Source organism: Sinocyclocheilus grahami, unplaced genomic scaffold (assembly GCF_001515645.1).
Source record: "Sinocyclocheilus grahami isolate Dianchi unplaced genomic scaffold, SAMN03320097.WGS_v1.1 scaffold179.1, whole genome shotgun sequence".
Taxonomy (NCBI): domain Eukaryota; kingdom Metazoa; phylum Chordata; class Actinopteri; order Cypriniformes; family Cyprinidae; genus Sinocyclocheilus; species Sinocyclocheilus grahami.
In genome coordinates this window covers 529,872-556,198 of record NW_015505358.1, presented here as the reverse complement: position 1 = coordinate 556,198, position 26,327 = coordinate 529,872, and the positions used below count along the sequence as shown (strand labels likewise).

Here is a 26,327-nt window from a genome sequence, read left to right as displayed (position 1 = left end):
GGAGGACTGTTTCCTGATCCTGGTAGAGTAGACTGCAATGCCGGCTGTTCTGACTCACAGACTGCAAGTAAGTTTTTTTTATATATAAAGAATTTGCCACTGACTATTCAAATGCGAGTTTTGGGCAGTGTAGAGTAGCACTTGTTGTTTGTCATTTCTCTGATCACAAATGCAGACATGGTTTTATGTTTACGCGGCGCAACGCAACGCGTAAAAAGACAGTATTCTTTTATAGTATGTCATTATAATCCGGAATTATGCCCCCACTGGATGCAACAAATGCCTCCTTTATAATAGGTTTTATTGGTTTTGTCTCGTTGCGCCGGGACACATGGAAACACAATATGGTAGGGGCGTAACATTTCCGTCACACGCTTGAGGTATTCGGCCAATCACAACACACTGGATAGCTGGCCAATCAGAGCACACCTCGCTTTTCAGACTGATGAGCTTTGTAAAAATTTACGAGTTTCAGAAAGGCGGGGCATAGAGGAGAAACCGTAATAATGTACAGTATGTGGAAAATAATGTGTTTTTTTAACCTTAAACCGCATAAACACATTTCATTACACCAAATACACAAAATAATGTTCTTTTTTAGCAACGTCATATGACCACTTTAAAACACCCTAATGATGGATTTGTTTCTTATAAACACACAGCTTTTTTCTTTGAGATATTAATTGACTGGAGTGTGGATTACTTGTGGATTATTGTGATGCTTTTATCAGCTGTTTGGACTCTCATTCTGATGGCACCCATTCACTGCAGTGGATCCATTGGTGAGCGAGTGATGCAAAACTACATTTCCCCAAATCTGTTCTGATGAAGAAACAAACTCATCTACATCTTGGATGTCCTGAGGGTGAGTAACTTTCCATTTTGGGGTAAAATATTCCTTTCGGTTTCCAACCGTTAGCACCTGCTCATGGCGGTTTCAGTATGTTCAGAATTGGTATTTGTCAGTTTGAAGCAGCATCCTCTGTAATAAACCACAATGCTCTTCTTAGATATCATTAACCATCTGATTTGTGCTCACACACGACCAAGCACCTGCATTCTGAAAACAACCCATAGATAGTTTATTGATTTTAATCACAATGTCGTCAGTGCAACCATTACATACCGAGTTGAAGACATGCCACAAATAAAACACAAACCTCTTATTACACAATTAAAGGACTGCTTCAATTTGGCTTTACCGTAGTAGGTACAAATATTTACAGGGCAAACATATACACTATTTATCGGGCAGTTGCATTTTACAAAGATGTGCCTTGTTCTCCACCAAAGGGACTGACACATCCTGAATGTCACAAGATGTGAAAGTAGGAGATCTGGAATGCCATATTTTTAAAGTCTCAGGAGACCATAACATACAGACGAAGGATAAAAAATGTAGAGAATAACAAAACGAGGGTAATTGAAAAGTTGCTTCTGAGGGATGCAGCTAAAAACCATGGGTACTGGAGTAGAAATACTGTTTTACAAAAAACGGTTGAATAAAAATGCAGCACACTAAGAGTAAATGTGTACCAAACCCATTTAGGATAAGGTTTTGTCGTAAAACCAGGGGCAGCGGATCCTTTACCAAATGCCCTCCAGGGAAAATTTGCTTAAAATGTTATATTGCCCTTTCTGTATTATTACTAAAACGAATTCACAGGCAACCATTCATGCATGTGCGCAAAGTAAAACAAGAGCGTAACGCAATAAGAATGATGTCAGCGGTGGTCTTTTGACGTTAAGAAAAAGAAAGGTCTGTTTTAGACTGGTTATACTGGTTATTAGGTCCTCGTGTCAGTGCAAAATAGGGTGAAACCAGCAGAAGCCAATGGCAGATGCAAATCATGACGGAGGCGGGGCTGGAACGTGTGCCTTACAGAGAACTTTTACAACACACATGGTACGTCTTTAAGAGGAAGCATGCACCCGAGGAAGGACATCTAATGGATAGATGAGGAACGAATGTAAATCTCACATATTAGCATTGTTATTGATACTAGCGTTTATATAAGGCCTCCCTTGTATTATTCGTCAAGGTTGCCGAAATGAAGAGAGAGTAGGTTTTTACACTTAGGACATGCATGCAAATAACTTACATTTATATTCTCAAGTACAAGCACGTTTGGAAGGAGGGCTGCACAAACCTCTCCGCCCTCCTAAATTTCGAGTATTGAAGTTCGACAGACTGATTTCATCGTAACATGTAGTGTGACGCGCTTCGGTTCCCAAACGACTGCGTGAAGTACGGCAGTCAACGTAGTGCGTGTGATCAGAAGTATTGCGGCTAGAAATGAAATACGGCGGAGCACTTCACTGACGATGGATGCGTGACTCGTCTGATTTACACGTCTCGCATTGTTGCATGTTGGAAATTAAACGGATATACTCTAAACTCTTTAGCAGTTAACATTCTCATGCATACTAGTTGTTTGATCACAAGAAGAACGTTCATTTAAAAGTAGTCCAAACATGTTACTCTTGTGGAAATGAGAGTGGAAACGGATAACTGGCTCAGTCCGGAGCATGCTAGCATGCGCAGCCTCACTTCTGCATGTCGCACTGCAAGAGCAGTACGATGGACGGGTCGCTCTTGGCAGCTTCTTTGAACTCGTCTAGTGAGATCTGGTCGTCGTTGTTTTTATCCATCTTGCTGAAGATCCGATCCACTCTCTGCTCTGGTGTCAGACCGTCCTCGTTCATCTTCATCATTATCACGGTGCCCACCATTTTATAAATAGCCTTCACACAAAGAAGAGAAAAGACTCGGCTTTAATGACACGAGGAGGCGTTAAGATTGCCAGTATTCTCACTGAAATGTCATTCTATCCCCCCCCATTTTGCCATTGGCACTTTCCATAAATATGATGCATGTTAATTTTAAATGAAGTTGAAGTGTCTGATTTCTGCGCCACTAGCATCACCAAGCAAATTATGTCCAGGCCCGTTGAGTCATTCAAACATACAGATCGCAATTCTGTTCAATCAGACGTCACACACCTCACCTTGAAACAATTAGATATGAAACTAAAATAATCAATAAATAAAAGTGCTAAATAAGGAGGAATCTGCAACCTTGTTACTCATTCTGGCATATTTTTATTTATTGTATTTATTTATTTCATATTTATTGCTCAAATATCAAAATTACAGTGTCTCTGTTTAGACGTCCTAAAATAAATAATAAAATAGCAGTTGCAAAATTGCAATAAAATGAGTAGAAAATAAATCAGCTTCACCCTTAAAGCATTTGTAGCCTTTTGTGTTAAGAGAACTATTAGATATAATTAGGGATGCACGATATTATCGGAATCAGCCGATAATGGCTTAAAATGCAAAGTGCTCAGGGTGCAATAGCGATAAGATCACGTCAGCAGTGTGGTCATTCTTGAAGCAAACTTTTTCCTGAATGATGATTAGATTCATTCGTTTTGAGCATTTAATTTGAGAATGCATGTTCAGAATGATGTGTCCAGTGTGCAATAGAGTCAACAGTCGCATGCAACAGTAGCAGCTGCTGCCTCCCCCGGCTCCTAATGTCTGTCCGGCAAGGCCTTTTATTTACTTAGGGGGTGCTGTTGGCCTACTTGTAATAAAATTAAAGTAAAATACACAAATAACATTAAGATTGGGTTTCTGATTAAATTAAGCAGTAATTGATGTCATAAAAACACGAGTATGGTTTGATTTAAAGGTCAGAAGGTATAGCTTACATGAATAAAAATCACAAAAGTGAAGTGACATGTGGCCAAGTATGGTGACCCATGCTCAGAATTAGTGCTCTGCATTTACCCATCCAAAGTGCACACACACAGCAGTGAACACACACAAACCGTGAACACACACCCGGAGCAGTGGGCAGCCATTTATGCTGTGGTGCCCGGGGAGCAGTTGGGGGTTCGGTGCCTTGCTCAAGGGCACCTCAGTCATGGTATTGAAGGTGGGAGAGAGCGCTGTACATTCACTCCCCCCACCTACAATTCCTGCCGGCACGACACTCGAACCCACAACCTTTTTGGGTTATGAGACCGACTCTCTAACCATTATATATTTACAGATTTATCCATTAATGTGTAATGTTTATTTTTAAAACGGATTATAAAAACTACAAATGTTAAATATTCAAATAAAATATTAAGGATTGCTTTATAGTTGCTTTATAGTTATTTTCAAAGCTTTCAATGTACTCTCATTATAAAATAACTTCATTGTTTATTTAATTCTCAAAAGTAAGTTTTTGTTAATAATAACCAAAATGAAAAATAATTTGTTTATAATCTCTGTACAGGAGAGGCTTGGTGTTGTTTCCAAACAAAAGGAAACATATCGGTATCGGCTATCGGCCAAAATTAGTTGAAAAATATTCTGACATTTTTATTAATTGTATTCATTATTTAATATTTATTGCTCAAATATCAAAATTCACAGCGTCTCTGTACTCTGTATATATGTACTAATACATACAGGTGCATCTCAATAAATTAGAATGTCGTGGAAAAGTTCATTTATTTCAGTAATTCAACTCAAATTGTGAAACTCGTGTATTAAATAAATTCAATGCACACAGACTGAAGTATTTTAAGTCTTTGGATCTTTTAATTGTGATGATTTTGGCTCACATTTAACAAAATCCCACCAATTCACTATCTCAACAAATTAGAATACTTCATAAGACCAATAAAAAACATTTTTAGTGAATTGTTGGCCTTCTGGAAAGTATGTTCATTTACTGTACATGTACTCAATACTTGGTAGGGGCTCCTTTTGCTTTAATTACTGCCTCAATTCGGCGTGGCATGGAGGTGATCAGTTTGTGGCACTGCTGAGGTGGTATGGAAGCCCATGTTTCTTTGACAGTTGCCTTCAGCTCATCTGCATTTTTTGGTCTCTTGTTTCTCATTTTCCTCTTGACCTGGTGAGTTTGCTGGCCAGTCAAGCACACCAACACCATGGTCATTTAACCAACTTTTGGTGCTTTTGGCAGTGTGGGCAGGTGCCAAATCCTGCTGGAAAATGAAATCAGCATCTTCAAAAAGCACAGAAGGAAGCATGAAGTGCTCCCAAATTTCTTGGTAAATGGGTGCAGTGACGTTAGTTTTCAAAAAACACAATGGACCAACACCAGCAGATGACATTGCACCCCAAATCATCACAGACTGTGGAAACTTAACACTGGACTTCAAGCAACTTGGGCTATGAGCTTCTCCACCCTTCCTCCAGACTCTAGGACCTTGGTTTCCAAATGAAATACAAAACTTGCTCTCATCTGAAAAGAGGACTTTGGACCACTGGGCAACAGTCAAGTTCTCCTTCTCCTTAGCCCAGGTAAGACGCCTCTGACGTTGTCTGTGGTTCAGGAGTGGCTTAACAAGAGGAATACGACAACTGTAGCCAAATTCCTTGACACGTCCATGTGTGGTGGCTCTTGATGCCTTGACCCCAGCCTCAGTCCATTCCTTGTGAAGTTCACTCAAATTCTTGAATCGATTTTGCTTGACAATCCTCATAAGGCTGCGGTTCTCTCGGTTGGTTGTGCATCTTTTTCTTCCACACTTTTTCCTTCCACTCAACTTTCTGTTAACATGCTTGGATACAGCACTCTGTGAACTTTGGCAATGAATGTTTGTGGCTTACCCTCCTTGTGAAGGGTGTCAATGATTGTCTTCTGGACAACTGTCAGATCAGCAGTCTTCCCCATGATTGTGTAGCCTAGTGAACCAAACTGAGAGACCATTTTGAAGGCTCAGGAAACCTTTGCAGGTGTTTTGAGTTGATTAGCTGATTGGCATGTCACCATATTCTAATTTGTTGAGATAGTGAATTGGTGGGTTTTTGTTAAATGTGGGCCAAAATCATCACAATTAAAAGAACCAAAGACTTAAACTACTTCAGTCTGTGTGCATTGAATTTATTTAATACACGAGTTTCACAATTTGAGTTGAATTACTGAAATAAATGAACTTTTCCATGACGTTCTAATTTATTGAGATGCACCTGTATATAAATCAGCTTCAAAGCATTGGAGGCATTTTATTTTGTTTTGAGAACTATTAGATATTATCATGCAGATACTTTTCTTCAATCTGTTGCAAATAAACACTAATTTAGGATGAATCTCCAACCTTTTTATTCATTCTGACATGTTTTTTTTATTGTATTTATTTTGTATCATATCAAAATCACAGGATTTCTGTTTGGACATGTTCTAAATTTTGATTGCAGAAAGTGCAGACCATGTATAAAATAAGTAGAAAATAAATCAGCTTCACCTTTATTAAAGCATTAGAGGCATTTTATTTTGTTATGAGAACTATTAAATATGATCATACAAATAGTTTTTCCAATTTATTGAAATTAAAGGCATAATAGAATAAAATTGGGATGAATCTCCAACCTTGTTAAGCATTATGCAATTTTTATTAATTGTATATATTTATTATTTTATATGTATATTTTGTTATTTTTTAAAAACCGATTCATCCACTGGCATTCGTTTCATGCAAATAAACTGATTTTCTTTACCTCTATAATCTCCAACATCTCCACTCGAGTGATCTTGCCGTCTCCATCCAGGTCGTACATGTTGAAGGCCCAGTTGAGCTTCTGCTCGAAGCTTCCCCGTGACGTGATGGACAGGGCGCAGATGAACTCTCTGAAGTCGATAGTACCGTCACTATTCTTATCAAAGGTCCTGAATGCATGCTGTGCAAACTTCGATGCGTCACCATAAGGGAAGAACTGCAAGGGGGGGGAATGAGATTTCAGTCTGTTAATTAGTTTGTAAATGTTTTGCTTTAAATAATATTGATGGTCTCAATCGTTCACAAAATTTTAAAGCTTAAAGGGGCCATGAACTGAGAAATCTAAATTCTCTTGATCTTTTGACATATAAGAGGTCATTGCACTATAAAAACATCCTGTAAGTTTCAGAACTCAAACCTTTCTCTTTAGTCTAAAACCAGCTTATATTGGAGCCAATCTGCCAAAATGACAGGTTTTGGAATGTTCCACTTTATGACGTAATAGTGTGGCTAAACCCCGCCTCCGCAGAAAAAGATCAACGCCTGCTTCGACAGCACTTCCTGTTTAGCTCCGCCCACCGATTCACACATGTACTGTAAATAACGAGAGAGGCAAACGCAGGTCTATGCAGAAATCAAACGATAAAGATGCTCCGAAGACATTAGGACGCTGTACAGTGCCAAGTTGTGGAAAAACAGTCTTTGCATCGCCTTCCTTCTGATCACCAAAAATCTTCCTCTCAGCTGCAGTACAAGATTATTAGTGAATATCAACTTGATAACTTGGTATACTGTATATCACACAACGCACAACTACTTTTATGATGCTATTCAGTCCTTTTTGAAGCTTACAAAGTTCTGCTTAACGTCTGCCCACATGCGGCTCTGGATTGGTATGAAAGTTAGTAATTAATGACGGCGTTTTAATTTTTGAGTGAACTGTTCCTTTAAGAGGGATTTGTGAACGCTTATTGATTTTCATGTCTGAATTTTCTACAGCAGCCACAGCAGGTTCTGTTCTTTGCTTCAGGTTCATTCCATGGCAATTCATTAAAAAATAAATGGGCACTGCGCAGTGGGTAGAAGTACATCTAACAGTGTGTTTTCACTGAGGCCCTCACATCTCACTGCGTCACATTCGTTCTATGAATAACATTTCACCGACGGCCACTTTGACTGTAGTTTGTGCTTCGCTCCAGTAAAATGTGTAACCCTACTGTCTCACGTTAAACATACTATGCCACTCACTTTCCTTTTTAGCCCTCTTCTTTTTTTATCCTTTTATTAAATCCATATTTTTTTCAAAACTTGCATGGTTATTTTCAATAATCCTTCAAGTTGAATTTTATATTTACTGGTTGCTAGGGTGTTCTGAATGGTTGTCAGGTTTTCTTTGCTTGTTTTTTTGTTTTGTTTTACAGGCCCCAGTTTTTTTTTTTCTCATTAAACCCAACTATATTTTTTTCAGAACTTGCATGGTTGCATGGTTATTTTCAATAATCCTCAAAGCAGAATTTCATGTTATTTCAAACTTACTAGTTGCATGGTGTTGCCATGCAGTTGCAAGGGTGTTCTGAATGGTTGCCAGTTTTTTTTTTTTTACAGATGTTTTACAGGTGTTAACAGGCTTCAGTCAAAATGGTGAAAAATTCTAATTAAGGACTGACACATATCTCAACATGACACATGATAGTCCATACAAAATTGAAAATTCTGTCATAATTTACTCAACCTCATGTCTTCTGCAGAACGCAAAAATTTAAAAAAATTGGACATACAAAACAACGTTGCAGCCCATTATACACTGAAAAAAAAGTTTCATTCATACAATTAAAAAAATTTAGGGTAATGATTCACATCTATATTTTTTTAACTTGAGCCAATGAGAAATAAATAACTTGCCCTTGCCCTTTATATAGAAAAATATATATTTTTTTTTGTTCAAACAGGTTTGGAGCAACATGGGGGTGAGTAAATAATGACAGAAAATTCATTTTTGGGGGAAGTATCCCTTTAAAACTTAGTAAAAGCCCAGAGTATGAGGTCTAGTAATAGTGATGTTTGACTTAGAAAATGCTTGACTAGTCTCTCACCTTAACATAGAGCTGCTGGAACTCATCCAGGTTTAGCCGACCGCTGGGACAGTCTTTCAGAAAGCCCTTGTACCATTGCTTGAGCTCATGTTCATTAAACTCCGTGTTCTTCACAAGGTCCTCCATCACCTCAGGGGTCAGTTTGCTGTTCTGTTTTCCCATGATTACTGCATGAGCAAGAAAGAAGGAAATAATATAGTGATATGGAGAAAGAAAGAAATAACATGGTGATAGAAAGTTCTCCAATGTAGTTGTAGTGGTGCTCTAATAAGAGATGCAAGCTGTTAATGGATACAGCATCTTTACAGTTATTTTCTGACTGCTGCTCTTCTCCTGAAATGAGAATCTGAGTTGAATTTTAATCCATCTAGAGACATTGATCCCCAAATGGAGCAACAACATAAACTGTCATGAAATCATGTTGTTTAATTCGTGGTTGATCACACATTTTAATAATCTGTATCAGCATCAGCCATTAAAAACAGCGTATTGGTAAACCTATTGGTATCTAAAGAGCAGGTTGGCTGATATATGCATGATACAATAATAGCAAATAGTAAGTACACTAAAAATATTTTTTGAAATTGTTAATAAAGAAAATACTATTTACATTTTTCTACTTCAAAATTTCTTATTTAACTGAACGTTTACTTTTTACTAATTTGTGAAATTTACTAGCAATTTTTGAGTGATAATTGTTTCTACGCCATTTTTTTTCAGAGTACACAAATGCTGAAATAGCACTTATTATAATCAGAACATTTATTTTAAAAAATCACCCAAATTATTAGAAAATGTGTGCATTGACAAGGCTGTCTGAAGATTTTAGAAATGACTCAATATCTTGGCAATGTCCACTTGATCTTGACAATGTAGATTTTTAATAATGATAACTAGTTTTTTATTAGTCAGTAAGTCCAGGACCCAACTGCAAGAAAACCTTTTTGGAAAAAAAATAAAATTAGTTATAATGAAAAGTGCATTGTCATTTAGGGCAACTGCATGCCAATATTTGGTTACTTTTTAAATATGAAATTGAAATTATTGCATCAGCCAATATCTAATCCGATGGACAATAAACAGAAGTGGTGATTCCACATTCTGTCAGTTCTAAGAACATTATTTGCGACTAACGATTTGGAAATCTCTCATATTCACAGAAAATAGCTTGCTCCACATTGCAAAATAAGGTAGATGCATAAAGAAACGGAGCAACATGATGTCATGCATATTCAATTATTTAAACTATGAATGCAAATGTACATTTACAACTAGCCCCATAATATAATGCACACAAAGTAGCCTACTAAATGTAAAATTAAGAACACAATGTTGTCAATTGTGATCAGATTGTTGCCAGCAGCCTGGCTGTGTTGTGCTGATCAAAGGCACAAGAGTTTGTGTGTAAATGGGCATCAGGTAAAATAGGCTACAAACGGGGAGGGGTTGGAGAGGAGCTTTTTATTTCCATGTGGAGCGCCTGTCTGTGTTTGCAGCCTCTCCTGCATCAAATGTGAGCGTGAAAATCAGAGCAGCCTCGAACACATTTGATAAGAATGCGGCTTTAATTAAAGACAGTCAGGAATTATTACCCACCATCCAATCTCATGTCACTCTTACGTAATAGTGCCGAGGCTTTTTCAAGCACCAATGGCTGAACGAATGACCTTGAGAAGGGAAACCACTGGGAAGCAATGCAGAATAACGATCTGTGATCTTAAACGGAGGAATTATTGGACTTAATGACGAAGATCTGTTGAAGAGCATAGTGTGAGCATCAGTGCGTTCGCTTTAGGTGCCATTTATACATCACGAGCCTTTTGGCGTGACAGAATATGGGTAGAATAGATTTGCATATACATATAACGGACCCTACTAACATTTCACATCCCAACTGATCATTTGAATGTGTTTTAGTGATGCACCAATGTGAATTTGGTCCATTCCGACAGAGCCCGCAGAGAAAAGACGCAGTCCCTTTTGCCTGTGCATTGCACTGCGCTCAAATCACATCCAAAATCTCTCGAGTGAGGCTGAGAAACATCAGTGCATCTCTCAAATTCATTACACAACACCAAAGGTTCGTCTCTAAGCAAAAAGAGAGTAACAAGCAACCAGTGAGCTTTTGTTGCAATTGTATCATTGGCTGTCAAATGCATCACAGTTTTAATGAAAGCCTAATACACCCTTAACCTGCGCAAAGTGCTCAAATCAGGCCACGTACTAATAATGCATTCGAGTGAACGTTTTCATTCAGTCACTCATGCATGCATTCATTCACACGTTCACCCATTGAGTTCACCCATCGTTTCGCTGCATTAAATGGCAAAAGCACACACAAAAAGAAACACGCATGACTTCGACGCGCCTAAGTGTCTCACGGCTGCATATGCACGCATGCATCGCCTCTTACCTTCAAGTAACGCGTTAGAGGCTGATGGAAATGTGCTGGTGCTCGCAAGCCGTCCGGTTTCGCGTGTGTCGAACCCAAATTCCTCGGATTCGTCGCGTTTACTGAACGTCAAGTAATGTGTAAAGGTGATTCCAGCTGACACGAGCCCGCTTGAGTCTGTGTGTGTGCGCTATGCGACGCAAGACATGCGGCATGCACCGAGCATCACCTCCACACTGCTGCTCCTCGCGTGCGTTTGCGCAAATTGTATGCTTGCAACCCTGCTCTTAGGGAGCTCATGTCACTTTATTAACCATCGTATGCATGCTTTACACGCAAATCTGTTGGTGAACGATCTTTATTACCTATTGCAAATTCTCGATGTTCTGTATCTTTGGGTTCCCAGAGACTCCAGTGCGATATGTGAGGGAATAATAACGTTTTTTGTTTAAATCAACCTTCTTTACTTCCTATGGAAGCCCGTTTCCGCCAGTGAATAAAAAAGGTAATTGCGATCATTTTTCATTTCACAATTCTGACTTTTTTTCACAGAATTGTGAGATATAAACTCGCAATTGCGAGTTATAAAGTCAGAATTGCGAGATATAAAGTCAGAATTCGTTTTTCTCAGAATGAGCCTGGTCTCATGAAAATGCGTATAAATAGTACGCCAAATAAAAACGAAAACTCGTGGTATTGATACGCAAAAAAACTCGTGCATATGATACGCATGTGTTTGGCGTGCATATAATACGCAGTTTTCGCGTGCATATGATACGAAATTTGTTGGCGTGCAGATGATACGCAGTTTTCGCGTACATATGATACGCATCTACCCCACAACCCTAAACCTACCCATCGCGTAGCATATACACGTCAAAGTCCATTTTTGCGTATCGGTACCACGAGTTTTCGTTTTTATTTGGCGTATGCATGCTATAAACTCACAATTGCGAGATAAAAACTCGCAATTCTGCCTTTTTTTCCCCTCGCAATAGCGAGTTTATATCTCGCAGTTCTGACTTTTTTTTAATATAAACTCGCAATTGCGAGTTAAAGTCCAATTTTGAAGGGGGGAAAAGACTGATATGAAAAAAAAGTCAGAATTGTGAGATTAAAAAGTCGCAATTATACCGCTTTTATTTTTTATTCAGTGGCGGAAACGGGCTTCCATAACTTCCATTCTCTTTAAATATGTTAATCTGACAGTTAAAATCCTGAAGACAGTATTCTTCTGTTTTAGTATTCTTCACTAAAGCGTGCGCTTTCCAGGATTTTTACAATTGAAGAGTTCAGATGCAAAAGCCTCTAAGTGCCATCCAACATTCTTTTTTTCCCCTCGCAATAGCGAGTTTATATCTCGCAGTTCTGACTTTTTTTTAATATAAACTCGCAATTGCGAGTTAAAGTCCAATTTTGAAGGGGGGAAAAGACTGATATGAAAAAAAAGTCAGAATTGTGAGATTAAAAAGTCGCAATTATACCTCTTTTATTTTTTATTCAGTGGCGGAAACGGGCTTCCATAACTTCCATTCTCTTTAAATATGTTAATCTGACAGTTAAAATCCTGAAGACAGTATTCTTCTGTTTTAGTATTCTTCACTAAAGCGTGCGCTTTCCAGGATTTTTACAATTGAAGAGTTCAGATGCAAAAGCCTCTAAGTGCCATCCAACATTTTCTGCTAAAATTATTATTTTCTCATGCTCCTATATGTTTATGTTCAGTTATTTTACTTTAATGGGAAAGAAAATAAACTATTTATTGCCATTAAAGTGAAATTTCGCGTAGCATATACACGTCAAAGTCCATTTTTGCGTATCGGTACCACGAGTTTTCGTTTTTATTTGGCGTATGCATGCTATAAACTCACAATTGCGAGATAAAAACTCGCAATTCTGTCTTTTTTTCCCCTCGCAATAGCGAGTTTATATCTCGCAGTTCTGACTTTTTTTTAATATAAACTCGCAATTGCGAGTTAAAGTCCAATTTTGAAGGGGGGAAAAGACTGATATGAAAAAAAAGTCAGAATTGTGAGATTAAAAAGTCGCAATTATACCGCTTTTATTTTTTATTCAGTGGCGGAAACGGGCTTCCATAACTTCCATTCTCTTTAAATATGTTAATCTGACAGTTAAAATCCTGAAGACAGTATTCTTCTGTTTTAGTATTCTTCACTAAAGCGTGCGCTTTCCAGGATTTTTACAATTGAAGAGTTCAGATGCAAAAGCCTCTAAGTGCCATCCAACATTTTCTGCTAAAATTATTATTTTCTCATGCTCCTATATGTTTATGTTCAGTTATTTTACTTTAATGGGAAAGAAAATAAACTATTTATTGCCATTAAAGTGAAATTTCTGAACCTACACATGGGAGCCTGATTAAAAATGCTCATTTTAGAAGAAAATTTCAAACGGCACTTAGAGGCTTTTGCATCTGAACTCTTCAATTATTTTAATTGAGAACCAAACATTTTGTACAAACGCTATAACCAAACATGCCAGGGGTGAAAAAGAAACAACAGAAAACGTATATCCTAAACAACTGCACTTCTTTCAAGATATTACTTTAAGACATTGTTTCCAAATACATTAAATGTCAGTTTTAAGTTGTTCACACAGAAATGTGACTTATCCAATAGCGTTGTTTCAATTTTGGGTCAGTTCGAGTCCAGCAAAACACTGCAGAAAATTCAGGAAAAGAAATGAAAGGAAACAGCTGGTAAATTGTTTGGTTCACTCCGAGAACCTCCAGGTGCATTTCTGTGTGTTTCAGAGACCCCTGATATTTTCATGGGTGTTTGAAATGTTAATTTATCCACCTTATTTTTAAGGTATGAGTGGGTGCGATCATTTTAAACCTGAATGCACATGCTTCCTGTGTCATTTTTAGTACAAAACAGGTTGTTATGCTGCTTGATAGTACAAATTGGTATTTATTATCATATTATTTTAATTTGTTCTCTCTTTATAACTAGGCTATAAACATACTGGTTTGAAGTGCAAATAGTGTTCATGTTTACATTCAAAAGAAAGACATGAATATGAGGGTTAAAAACCTAAATTAGGCTTTTAGCTCATTAATTTTCTAGTGATTTTTAGAAGAGATATTGTGTGTGTTGTTTTAAATGGCATCATTTTGAAGGATGGATAAAGAAGGATTTCTTTAATCACTTGCAAACATGGTCTGCTTCCTTTTTGAATCTTGAACTCAACAGCTGCACCAGCCAATTAAGCGGTTGGAAAACTGTTGTATATATAATTTTGCTCACATTAATTTTAATTGGCTTCAGTCTTTCAAGTCAATTTTAGTGGAAACTGGAGGCCTCCCTCTGTTTTGTTAGTCATTTACTCACCCTCATGTCGCTCCAAACATTTTTTGTGTCAAACAAAACAGGAGTTTCCTAGCTGAACGTCCAAGCTGCTCTTTTCCATGAAGGTTAATGGTGACTACATCTGTCCCTTTAAGGAAATGTCTGATACTGTAACATGCTAAATAACTCTAGTGACATTTGTATCTCTTACAGAATAAGTAATGACTCATGCAGAATGACTAATGCATTTCAAAGTAATAATAATATGTTGACCAAATGTTTACTCTGTTGAAAGTTTTCATTTATCAAGATTATTAATGTTTATATACTATGTTGTAGGTATTGTGCTTTGAGAGTTTCATATAAATTATAAAAAAAAAAAATTTGGTTCAATATTTTACATTCACACATTTAGCAGATGCTTTATCCAAGGCGACTTACAACTGAGAAGCATAAGCAATTCATCACATTATGAGAACTTATAATAGTGATTTCTCTAGCAAAGCAGAACATCTTTAACCAAAAATGTTTCACAGTTGACAGACCATTCATTTTCAGCATTGTGTATCTTTCCAAAGCGGAATAAATGCTGTTGTTGAACTACTTTCCATAATCATATTTTGTCGGAGACCACAAATCAACAAATAAGTGAAATGTGACACAAAATGTTTATTTATTTTCTCTCAATGTGACAGCAGAACTTCAGATTCCCGTTTCAGTCCCAAATATTTGATGTTGTTTATATCAGTCCTCAAATGCAAAGCATTGCCATCAGTTTCCTGTGAGGGGGAAAAAACAAGATTACATTTTTAAAAAGTTAAATATCTTATGCATGCAGTAAAAGCTATAAATGCTTTCTAAACACTTACTTATGAGCATGATGAACCAGACATCATCCACTGGTCATGTGGACTCTGTGGAGGTCTGGCATTCTGTGGATTTAAACATTCTGAGAAAAAAGGGAAGGAATGACGTCATCTTGCCTTCTGATGTAACACGGCCCATTTTCTGACCATTTATGCTTCTCTTCTTGGTACAGATGAAGCAGGCTTTCCCTTCTTACCTGCTGTGATGTTTTGTGAGCAGTGATGCGGGTCGAAGGGCTGCAGCATCATCAGTGACTGGGTGAAACCTGCAGGACGGACGTGAGTGAATCACTGGGGTGCACTGAATATGACGGCGGTGCCGAATGATCCTCAGGATGCGGTGACTCATCTGGGTTTAGTGAAGTCAAGAGGAATCAAGTTTAGTGACAAATACCGTTCTTGAATGATGAATTACATGGGAAACACCTTAAAGATCATGTGTGTCAAAGATCAAGTACCACGTTAACATCAGCACATTCACTCGTGTCATTTCACTTTCTATATTCTGTCAGTGGATTCACATGTTGTTTTGACCTCATTGCCTTTCAGAATATCTTTGCTCCACAGAAGAGAGAAAAGATTTAGAACCACAGAACAGTCTTTTTTTTTAATCATTTTAATGAAAAACATATGCTTCATTTATTATGTTATTACCACTTGAGGGAAAGAAACTCTACCAGATGTTTTCTCCTAACTACACAACTAATTGTGTCGACAGTATTTAACTTATTTTAGATAAACATGTCTAATCAGGTGTGAAAATGTACTGTAAAAGTGATCAAAAGTTACAAAAGTTTTATATTTCAAATAAATGATGTTCTTTTGATCGTCATCAAAGATTCCAAATAAATAAATCCATACAAATATGAAGCAGAACAACTGTTTTCAACATGAATAATAATAGGAAATGTTTCTTGAGAACCAAATCAGCATATTAGACGGATTTCTGAAGGTTCACGTGACTGACATCACGTCATGATGCTGAAAATGTAGCTTTGCACCCCAGGAATAAATTACATTTGAATTTTGATCAATTAATTTTGATCTTCTTTCAAAACCATTAAAACCTCTTAAAGACCCCAAACTTTTTAATGATAGTGTATGAATAAATAAACATAATTAGTCATGTTTCTTTACATTTTGTTGTAAACCTTCACTCTAAAAAATGCTGGGTTGTTTTAACCCAATGTTGGGTCAAATATGGACTAACCCAACTGTTGGGTTAAATTTTGGTTACATTTTTAAATTAGCTTTTTAACCCAACAGTTGGGTTAGTCCATATTTGACCCAACATTGGGTTAAAACAACCCAGCATTTTTTAGAGTGTTGTTTTGGACTAATGAAACACTGCTGTTGTGTGGGTGTTGAATTTCTTCGAATTGTAATTCAGTTCATTTCTCTTCCTGCCATTGCAATTCAACTTTCAATTCCAATAAAACACCAACTTGTGAACTGAGTGGAATTTAAGTTCATTAACTGAAACAAAATGCTGCAAGTTTTTTTTTTAACAAATTAAAATAGAACGTTATTTTGAAATAGAACATTCTATTAAAATAGACGGCACTGAGCTGATGTCACGTAAAGGAATGGTTCTTATGGAGGTGACATCACCATTCCTGGCTTCAGCTGCCAATGGGAGGATAAGCTTTCAGTATACAGCCATAATACCTAATTATAACTAAAGAAGATGCTCCACCGGGTCAGCTGACATTTAATCAATAACAGACGTGATGGATGAATGCAGCAGCTGCTTTAAAGAGCAGTGTGGAGAATAGAAACAAGGTGATAAATAGATTATAGAATTCACTGTAGCCACGTGAAAATCCATTTTGAGCAGAACAGATGATGACATGAATGGTCTTTAGAAGGACTAACCTTAAATCCTGTTCTCACTCTTTCTTTGTAACCTGCATTGCAGGGAGAGACTGAGGAAAGTGATTTAAAAGATCTATGTCGGTCTCCTCGTGAAACGCTTGCGGTCCGGTATCAGAATGAGCTGCTCAATAAAGCTGATTGCATTTCACTCCTGTTGTTTGGCCTTTGTGCCGAATCCACAAGAGCACACATTAGATCTATAGACAACAAACTGAGAATATTGACATGGCAGGTTACAGGCCATTAGGGTTTACTCTGTCAAAATGAGCTACTAACTACATTTTTGGAGTGGAGGAGATCTGTGGTTCGCATGAAAACGACATAATTAACAGGCCTGGAAAATGTATTGGAAGTTTCTAGAGTGACATAAAAAAAATGCATGTGCAGTAATCACAAGCAAGTAAGTAATGGAAATTAATTGATTTAAGGGTGTGGGAATCATAAACATCAACTTGTTTGTAATCGGACCTACTTGGAAAGATGCTTGTTGGTGAATCTCATAAAATAAAAGTTAAAAGTAAATTTTTACTGTGTAAAAATAAGTGAAAATGTTTACTGAAAAATTTCTGGGGGTAAAAAAAAACAAAAAAATGAACACATTCCAGTAATAAAAAATGTTAGAGAAAAATTGGTGTAGAATTTGCAATAATTCGAAACAATTAGAATTCGAAACTATTTTCATTCAGAAATTGCTAGTAAATTTGGCCAATAATTGCAAAGAAATGGCAAGTAACACAATGAATTAAATGTGAAATTTTGAACATTAAAAATTATTTTGGATAAATATCTAATCAGGTGAGAAAATCTTTTATTTTTCAATTCATTTTTCAGCAAGGATGCATTAAATTTGTTAACAGTGACAATGAAGACGTTTATAATATTAAAAAAATATTGCTGTTTCAATTAAATGCTATTCTTTTGAACTTTCTATGCATAAAAGTATCATAAAAAGTATAACTGAAATAGAATAGTTTTTTATAAAACACAATATTCAAAAAACCTTGATTTTTGTTTATAATGATTATTTATCTTTATGTTTTTATTAATTTTTTGTTTTTTGAATATTAAAGCATGTCAACATTCTGTTACACCAAATACACAAAATAATGATCTTTAAAAAAGCATCATATGACCCCTTTAAGAAATGTGTTCTTGTGAATAAGAAAGTTAATTATCAGTTCAACAGCATTGGCACTACCAGAAGAATAAAGAAATATATTTTTCAATGAAAAGTTTTAATCACATTTTATAAAAGGAGATAAATAACTTAAAAATTGTCAAATTTTAAGGAATACACATCAGAATTTCCCATTTTTCCCCAAAATACATACATACATATATATGAAATATATACTGTATATATATATATATATACAGGTGCATTTCAATAAATTAGAATGTCGTGGAAAAGTTCCTTTATTTCAGTAATTCAACTCAAATTGTGAAACTCGTGTATTAAATAAATTGAGTATTGAGTACATGTACAGTAAATTAACATACTTTCCAGAAGGCCAACAATTCACTAAAAAAATGTTTTTATTGGTTTTATGAAGTATTCTAATTTGTTGAGATAGTGAATTGGTGGGTTTTTGTTAAATGTGAGCCAAAATCATCACAATTAAAAGAACCAAAGACTTAAACTACTTCAGTCTGTGTGCATTGAATTTATTTAATACACGAGTTTCACAATTTGAGTTGAATTACTGAAATAAATGAACTTTTCCATGACATTCTAATTTATTGAGATGCACCTGTATATACTATTAAAATAGTTTTTTTTTTTTTTTGACAAATTTAAAGCCTATTTCTTGGTGTGTTGGTTGGGGGTTAAAATGATTAAATGTCTTTTTCTCTGTTTGAACTTGTGGTGTTCTCTTCACGACTTGCCCACCGGTTGATTTGCACTATTAGGATATATACCTAATTTGATTATAGAGTTTTGTGAGTGTTACATTCCCTTAATGTCCCTAGACAAATCAAAGAAGTTTTGGGTCGTAACACTTGATCAGAAACATACACGGTGCGTTCCAAACAGGATATATCACCCTCCGAAGGGCACTTCGGAGTGAAAACAATCATGGCCGCCATATTGAAGGGTCGTTCCAAACCAAAGTGCTCAAAACTGGCCACTTCAAAGGGCCCTTCGGAATTAAGGATTTCTAAGGGTACACTTCAGGCCCCCATGATCCTTTGCACAGGGAAGTTGTTTGGCGTCGCGAAGTTCGACTACTCCGATAAATGTATGCATAGTATTTTTCTATACTACTGTAATATTTATACGAGTTAGATTTGGTACATTATTATGGTCAAAACGACATTGTAGGCCTACTTCAACAAAAATACTTTACAGCTACCTTTATCAGTCCATTCAAATGTTTCAAATACATAAACACAATATACATTACAAATACATATTGCATTACATTACATACACAAATATAGATTATATTTAACGTAAAAGACAATTGGGGATCAACCAGCGTACAAAATGTGCAACGAAGGTGCCTCCTTGATCGTCTCGTTAAGATGTGCGTTCCAAAAGAGTTTTTCTTTTACCCCTACACCCTCAAACCCTTCGAAGCTCTCACTCCGGAGGGTAAACCCTTTGAAGGGATTAGGGCATAGGGATGAGCCCTTCTGAATGGAACGCAGGGATCGTCTATGCTCCGAAATGATGAAAAAACATGTGACTAAAAAGCCCATGGCTCTTCCAGGTTTTTCCAGGTTTTAATCCCTGCGTCCCAATGTTCATACTATCCATCCTAAATAGTATGTGGATTCGGGTTCAGAACTACAAACACAAATAAAACGCGTTAAAAACTACAAACGTGGCGGATGTGCGCGACCGACGGTAAAGTTACTAATAATCAACATGAACCTGGTAAAAATATTTATTTAATGTTATCTGTATTATATTTCATCTGCAACAACAATGTGAACTTTTATAAACATCCGTTTGGCCATTAACTTTTCAATGCATCATCATGCAAAAATATGAGCGGAGTTCTCTGCATAAATACCCATGGCTTGCTTCTTTTCTCTCCAATACGATAGGAAATTAAATTAAATGTGGAGGATGTTAACTGTGACAAGATGATTGTGACAGTGCAGTTTATCATTAAAATAACGCCATAAGTTTACAGTGACAGGATGCGACAGAGCGGTCCTTTAAAGACGTGCAAATTACGCTAAGCTCATGAATATAAATGAGGTCAATCTGAAGTTGTTTCCTAACTGGAGCGGAGAGACACCTAATTAATATTCATGAGTCTTATTCGCAGTCTCCCTTTACAGAGACCACGCCCACCTCCACTGTTCAGGGCTCACTTTTAATAAAGCTTCCACATTTTGAATCATCATGGCAGCCGGTAAAGCGTCCTTGGTGGCGCTTGGACTTCAGTTCTGTGTGAAAAATAAGCTTCTGTTGAATTCAGCTTTGCCTGGTATTGTCAGCTGTATTAAAAGAGGTAAGGGCTTTTAACGACTCTTGAATGACAGGAATGTTTATGTGATGAATGTCATTATATTCGTCTTTGACACTGACATTCTGACAAGACAAGAACACCCAGTATGTTCGACTCTGGATAAATAAGAGAAATGTTAAATAAATGTATTTGTCTCAAGGTATACTTTGACGGGTTTTCATCTCCTTTTTCTCTTTCGTGGTGTGTATATACGCTCTCGTAGTCTTCTTTAACTAACGTTGCTTTATTTTTATATACTTGACTCTTGTCTTTAATGTATGTCAGTGTGGTTCAACAGCTATTATGATTAAATTGTAATTTCAGTTTGTAGAGGTTTAAAACCAACAAATAAAATCACCGCTAGAGAGAACAAGCCTTGTTAAAACTCAACGCTTTATAGTTAGTGAGATATAAACTTTGTGACAACTAGCCCCGGTGTTCCATTACACAGGTGTTAAATAAGAGCAAAGCTGAAAGTGGTCCTTCAGTACTTACAAATAATCACTAGAAATAGCAGGTTCATGTTGAATAAAGTGCAATCACGCTGATCTTGTTCAACACAAGTATTCTTATTCGCTCATGCAGCTCTTTTCTGTCTTGCAGGTCTTGCCACAGGTGTGTTGTCTCAGACTGTTGAAGTTCCCAGTGCCACAACCTCTCCAAGCCGCAGTTTTAGAGGACCGTTGGAACATTACAACAGTCTCATTCGAGATGGACAGTTACGAGAAGATCTGCAGCAGAGAGCTGCTTTGGAAACACTGGCTCAGATGCAAAAGGATCTTCGAGGGTACAGCAACGAACACTCAACGCTTTTCTCAAAGGTAAACCACACAAAATCGTGTGGCCTGAAGCAGCCAAAATATACCCTGCTGATGTTGAAATGCACTTTTAACATATTCACACTTCTTTTACGTCCACAACAGTTCTTCTCCAAGAGAAAGCCACCGAAAGGTTATTACATATATGGAGATGTTGGTAAGTTCTGTGGCATCATGTTGTGGCTCCGTCAAGCTTTGTTGTCCTGGGGCCTGTTCTTCGCACGTCGCTTATTACATCCGAGATGAAATGTCAGATCCAAGATGATATCCTCGCTCTAATCAGGATCTGGCTAATTCGGTTCTTCGAACGCACCTGTTGTTGATGATTAGTATGGCTGGATTGAGTCATCTGAGATAATTGCGCGTTCATGGGTTGGTTTAAAAGGGGCTATGTATCGATACTCGAAACCGCGATCAGCAATGCAGCGATTGGCTGGCGGCAAGACAGCAACATCATATAATTAAAAAAGACACCTGACGAAAAACTTGACCAATTTCTGAACCTTTATAAGGAAACAGCCAAGCGAACAAAACTACATAAATGTTATAATAGATTAATTAAATTTGCACTTTTTTAAATTTTATTTTAATTCTTTACATGATTCCCAATTAGGCTATTTATATTCACGGTTTCTAATATTTGTACAGGCTTTACATTTTTATTTCAATGTAGTAATTAGCAATTCATTTAATTGTATATTTGAACAGATTTGTTACGTGACAGCATTAATTAAAGTTTCTCAAGGGTCAAGATCATGTTATCAGCATCTCCTGCGCTCCATCAAGCCACTCCCATAATAGCTGTCACCACTCAAATTAATGCACGACTCCACATTGTCTGTATAGCATGTGTGTAAGACTCGAAATACAATTATGAAGTAATAATTTTATGACGAATAAATCTTTCAGTGTGTAAAACTGGCTGTGTCTATAAAGACTACACAACATTATTATATTATCTTTAAATACATTTTTTAATTATTGTCCCTGGATTAGTAAGTACTCTTGTAATAAAGTAGCGGTGGTAGTGGACAGATTTTAAGTATCAATTCTGCTTAAGAAGATGCAATCTAATCCTGTTTACATGAAATAAGACTGCTCCCGATCAGGTTTAAGCTTACAGACCTGTTGCTATGACAGCAACTCCAGGATGAGCTTCGAAGAACCAACCAATCCAAGATCATGCCAAATCGTCAATAATCAAATCCAGCTAACTGAGTTAGCGACGTACGAAGAACGGGCCCCTGTTATAGAAATAAACTGCTCAGTTCTGTTATCAATGCTTATTTTCTCATTTTTTTTCTCATTCTCTCAGGCACAGGGAAAACTATGGTTATGGACATGTTTTATGATCATGTAGAGACAGCGAAGAAAAAAAGGGTCCATTTTCATGGATTCATGTTGGATGTACATAAACGTAAGTTTGTTATAATTTATGATTATGATTTTTTTTTCAGATTTGAACAAGATGCTGTAAATATACCCTTTATTAAGGTTTGTGCACTGATAATTCTTAGGTTCTGGTAATTTTTAATTAATTGGCTTTTTTATTTATTTTACTGTGTTTAACTATTAGTTTAATTGATTTTGTGACAACCTCATAACATTTGGTAAATATTAGACCACCGACACAACACATTTTCTCACCAACAGACTATTATTTTTCATTGTTGTCTGAAATGGACACTGTTTGTCTTCAATGTTTTCAAAGCTAAAGCCAGAAATTGGCTCAAAATGCATTATTTTAACAAAAATGAGTGACTGAAATGAGCCCCAAAATGACTCGTATAGGAATGCAAGTTCTGTATATCAATTATAAACAGATGCCAAAATTAATAAAGTTAAACAACAAATATAATGTCCGCACACTGATATAACTGCTCCATAAAAAAACTTTATTGCAACGTTTCGACCAACAGGTCTTCGTCAGGCACGAACGTTTTGACCCATTGCAATAAATCATTTTTTATGGAGCAGTTATATCAGTGTGTGGACATTATTGTTTTTTGCTTCAGTTTGTCTCCTTTGTCCTGCACCTGAGCCCTGTTTGGGTTTGTGGAATGTGCGCACCTTTTTTTTTTTGTATTTTTGAAAATTAGTAAAGATGCCATTATTTGCTTTTACTCAGATAGACTCATGTTTATATAGGAATCCATCGGCTCAAGCAAAGTTTGCCCAAGAGAAAAGTGGGTAAAATGGCGAAGGCGTACGATCCTATTGCACCGGTTGCTGAAGAAATCAGTGAGGAGGCCTGCCTTCTGTGTTTTGATGAGTTCCAGGTGAATGTTTTACTTAGTAATTGTGTAGTTGAAATCTAATCAAGCTTTGTAATCGCTTCAGCGTACTGAGATCTGCTTCAGTTATCTTTCAAATCCATGCAGTGGCAATCAAAGGGGTCCAGAGAATAATCGGGATTGATTTTTAAGGTTTCTTTTGCTTTCTCTGTTCATTAGGTCACTGACATTGCAGATGCCATGATTCTTAAGCAGCTCTTTGAGAACCTCTTCTTGAATGGGGTTGTAGTTGTGGCCACGTCTAACCGGCCTCCAGATGGTAAGAAGCAATGGATCCAGCTAAACTAGTCTGAATGTAGTTGCTAATATACACATTCTTTTGGGTTTGGTGGTTTGACTTCTCAGTTGCTTATACGAATTTGAGAGATCAACCGACTTTGAAAAGCCCAATATTTGCAAAATCATTTCTTCGGTGTGATGCATATGCCATTTTGTATTATGCACCAGCAGTGACTGTGCAGCACTATAAAAAAATGATTTTTCAAAGTGAATAACAAATATTATTGGAGTATGTTTTGCAAGAAAATACAATGTCAGCCTTTCTATTTAGAAATGTCATGTTTAAAGGGGTCATGACATGAGAAACCAAATTTCCCTTGATCTTTTGACACAGAAGAGGTCTTTGTATGCTTAATACATCCTGCAAGTTTCATAACTTAAAATGTCCTCATCATCAATAAAAAAGCATTTATGTAATAACCCTCAGAAAACGGCTCGTTTTGGATCAGAGGGACAAGGTGACGTCACCTGGGCACAGTCGTTTGCATATGACCGCCTCCAGAGCAAGACAACTACACCTATTTTTGCATCACTGCATCATTGTCACATCCACAGGTGTTCAGTCGATGTACAGCACATGGGTCTGAAGGATTAGTTGTTTACAATAAGATTGCGATGCCAGGCAGACGATGTGCCGTTCCTGGCTGTGGAAAAACAACATGTTCGTATACGCAGTTGAAGGATCCAGACGTCTGAGAAAAATGGATTCAGTTTATTTTTAGCGAACGTCCCAGTCACGTCAGTGCTAATTTACACGCGTGTTCAGTACATTTCACCGTTGACTGTTTTGAGAAAAAAATCGCAGTATGATGCTGGCTTTGACAAAATATTTTTGCTCAAAGATCAGGCCATGCCAACTGTTCTGGACCCAACAACGATGCCGCAAACTGTAAGTAACGTATTTCATGTAAAAACTATCTTTAAAATGGTAATGCATTAGCCAATCATAAAAGTGGGTGGTTACACTTATTTCACCATTGACTGTTTTGAGAAAAAAATCGCAGTATGATGCTGGCTTTGACAAAATACTTTTGCTCAAAGATCAGGCCATGCCAACTGTTCTGGACCCAACAACGATGCCGCAAACTGTAAGTAACATATTTCATGTAAAAACTAATTTTAAAACGGTAATGACGGTAATGGATGTTAGCCAATCATAAAAGCTGGCGGTAACACTGACCTCTTAAAGGGAAAACACCCCAAAATCGACTGCTTCAGTCAGAGGATGAGAAACAGGGTGGGAAAAGGTCATAAATCACTCAAATTTGAATGTTTTTTGTCCAAAAAACTATAGTAATATTATATTTACATCTCAGGGAACATAATAAAATAAAAAATAAAAACATGTCATGACCCCTTTAATCATTTAACATGCGCTTTTATCCAAAGTGACTTACAAATGAGGAGAAGAAGCGTATTTCATGTAAAAACTATCTTTAAAATGGTAATGCATAGGCCAATCATAAAAGTGTTAGCCAATCATAAAAGTGGGTGGTTACACTGACCTCATAAAGGGAAAACACCCCAAAACAGTCAGAATATAAGAAATGTCGGAAAAGGTCATAAATCACTAAATTTTGAATGTTTTTCGTCCAAAAAAACTTTAGTAATATTATAATTATACCTCAGGGTACATAATAAAATAAAAACATGTGGATTCAGTTTATTTTTAGCGAACGTCCCAGTCACGGCAGTGCTAATTTACACGCGTGTTCAGTACATTTCACCGTTGACTGTTTTGAGAAAAAAATCGCAGTATGATGCTGGCTTTGACAAAATATTTTTGCTCAAAGATCAGGCCATGCCAACTGTTCTGGACCCAACAACGATGCCGCAAACTGTAAGTAACGTATTTCATGTAAAAACTATCTTTAAAATGGTAATGCATTAGCCAATCATAAAAGTGGGTGGTTACACTGACCTCTTAAAGGGAAAACACCCCAAAACAATCAGAATATAAGAAATGTCGGAAAAGGTCATAAATCACTAAATTTTGAATGTTTTTCGTCCAAAAAAACTTTAGTAATATTATAATTATACCTCAGGGTACATAATAAAATAAAAACATGTCATGACCCCTTTAATTCAATGTGTTACTTGCATTTTCTTTGAGATTTTTATATGACATTTACTAGCAATTTCTGAGTGAAAATTGATTTGAAATAAATCATGCACAATTTTTTTTTTCAGTGTAGCCATCACACAATGTGCAGTTTCTTTCAGTATCTCTTCGCTTCCAAATTCCAGTTTGTTTGAGCACAATATCTTGTTTTACAGATCTGTACAAAAACGGATTACAGAGGGTGAACTTTGTGCCTTTCATCGCTGTGCTAAAGGTAAGCACTTCATCAGCAGGTGTATTATCTAATACACTTAGTGTTGTGTTTATTGGTGTAACGTAGTGTACTTAA

General features: G+C 36.7%; 3 protein-coding genes across 3 annotated transcripts in view; 2 read left to right on the top strand and 1 right to left on the bottom strand.

Moving 5' to 3' along the window:
• Positions 1-15,434, top strand: part of smc6 (structural maintenance of chromosomes 6) — a 33,318-nt gene extending 17,884 nt beyond the window's left edge. Inside the window, exon 22 of the mRNA XM_016284001.1 lies at positions 15,360-15,434. The gene's annotated coding sequence lies outside the window, so the exon portion shown is untranslated. The remainder of the gene's footprint in view (positions 1-15,359) is intronic.
• vsnl1b (visinin-like 1b) lies at positions 1,062-11,281 on the bottom strand. Its single transcript, XM_016284002.1, has 4 exons — positions 11,031-11,281; positions 8,618-8,784; positions 6,526-6,741; positions 1,062-2,745 (listed from the first exon to the last, which is right to left on the bottom strand). The coding sequence occupies exons 2-4, from the start codon at positions 8,777-8,779 to the stop codon at positions 2,548-2,550; spliced, it is 576 nt and encodes a 191-aa protein (XP_016139488.1). The 5' UTR covers positions 8,780-8,784; positions 11,031-11,281; the 3' UTR covers positions 1,062-2,547.
• A 4,959-nt stretch (positions 15,435-20,393) lies between the features above and the next one.
• The window catches only part of afg1la (AFG1 like ATPase a), a 10,074-nt gene continuing 4,140 nt past the window's right edge, over positions 20,394-26,327 (top strand). The window contains exons 1-7 of the mRNA XM_016284061.1: positions 20,394-20,528; positions 21,129-21,346; positions 21,449-21,500; positions 22,659-22,760; positions 23,492-23,622; positions 23,797-23,896; positions 26,194-26,252. Coding sequence (XP_016139547.1) covers positions 20,420-20,528; positions 21,129-21,346; positions 21,449-21,500; positions 22,659-22,760; positions 23,492-23,622; positions 23,797-23,896; positions 26,194-26,252 — 771 coding nt within the window. The 5' untranslated portion in view covers positions 20,394-20,419. The remainder of the gene's footprint in view (positions 20,529-21,128; positions 21,347-21,448; positions 21,501-22,658; positions 22,761-23,491; positions 23,623-23,796; positions 23,897-26,193; positions 26,253-26,327) is intronic.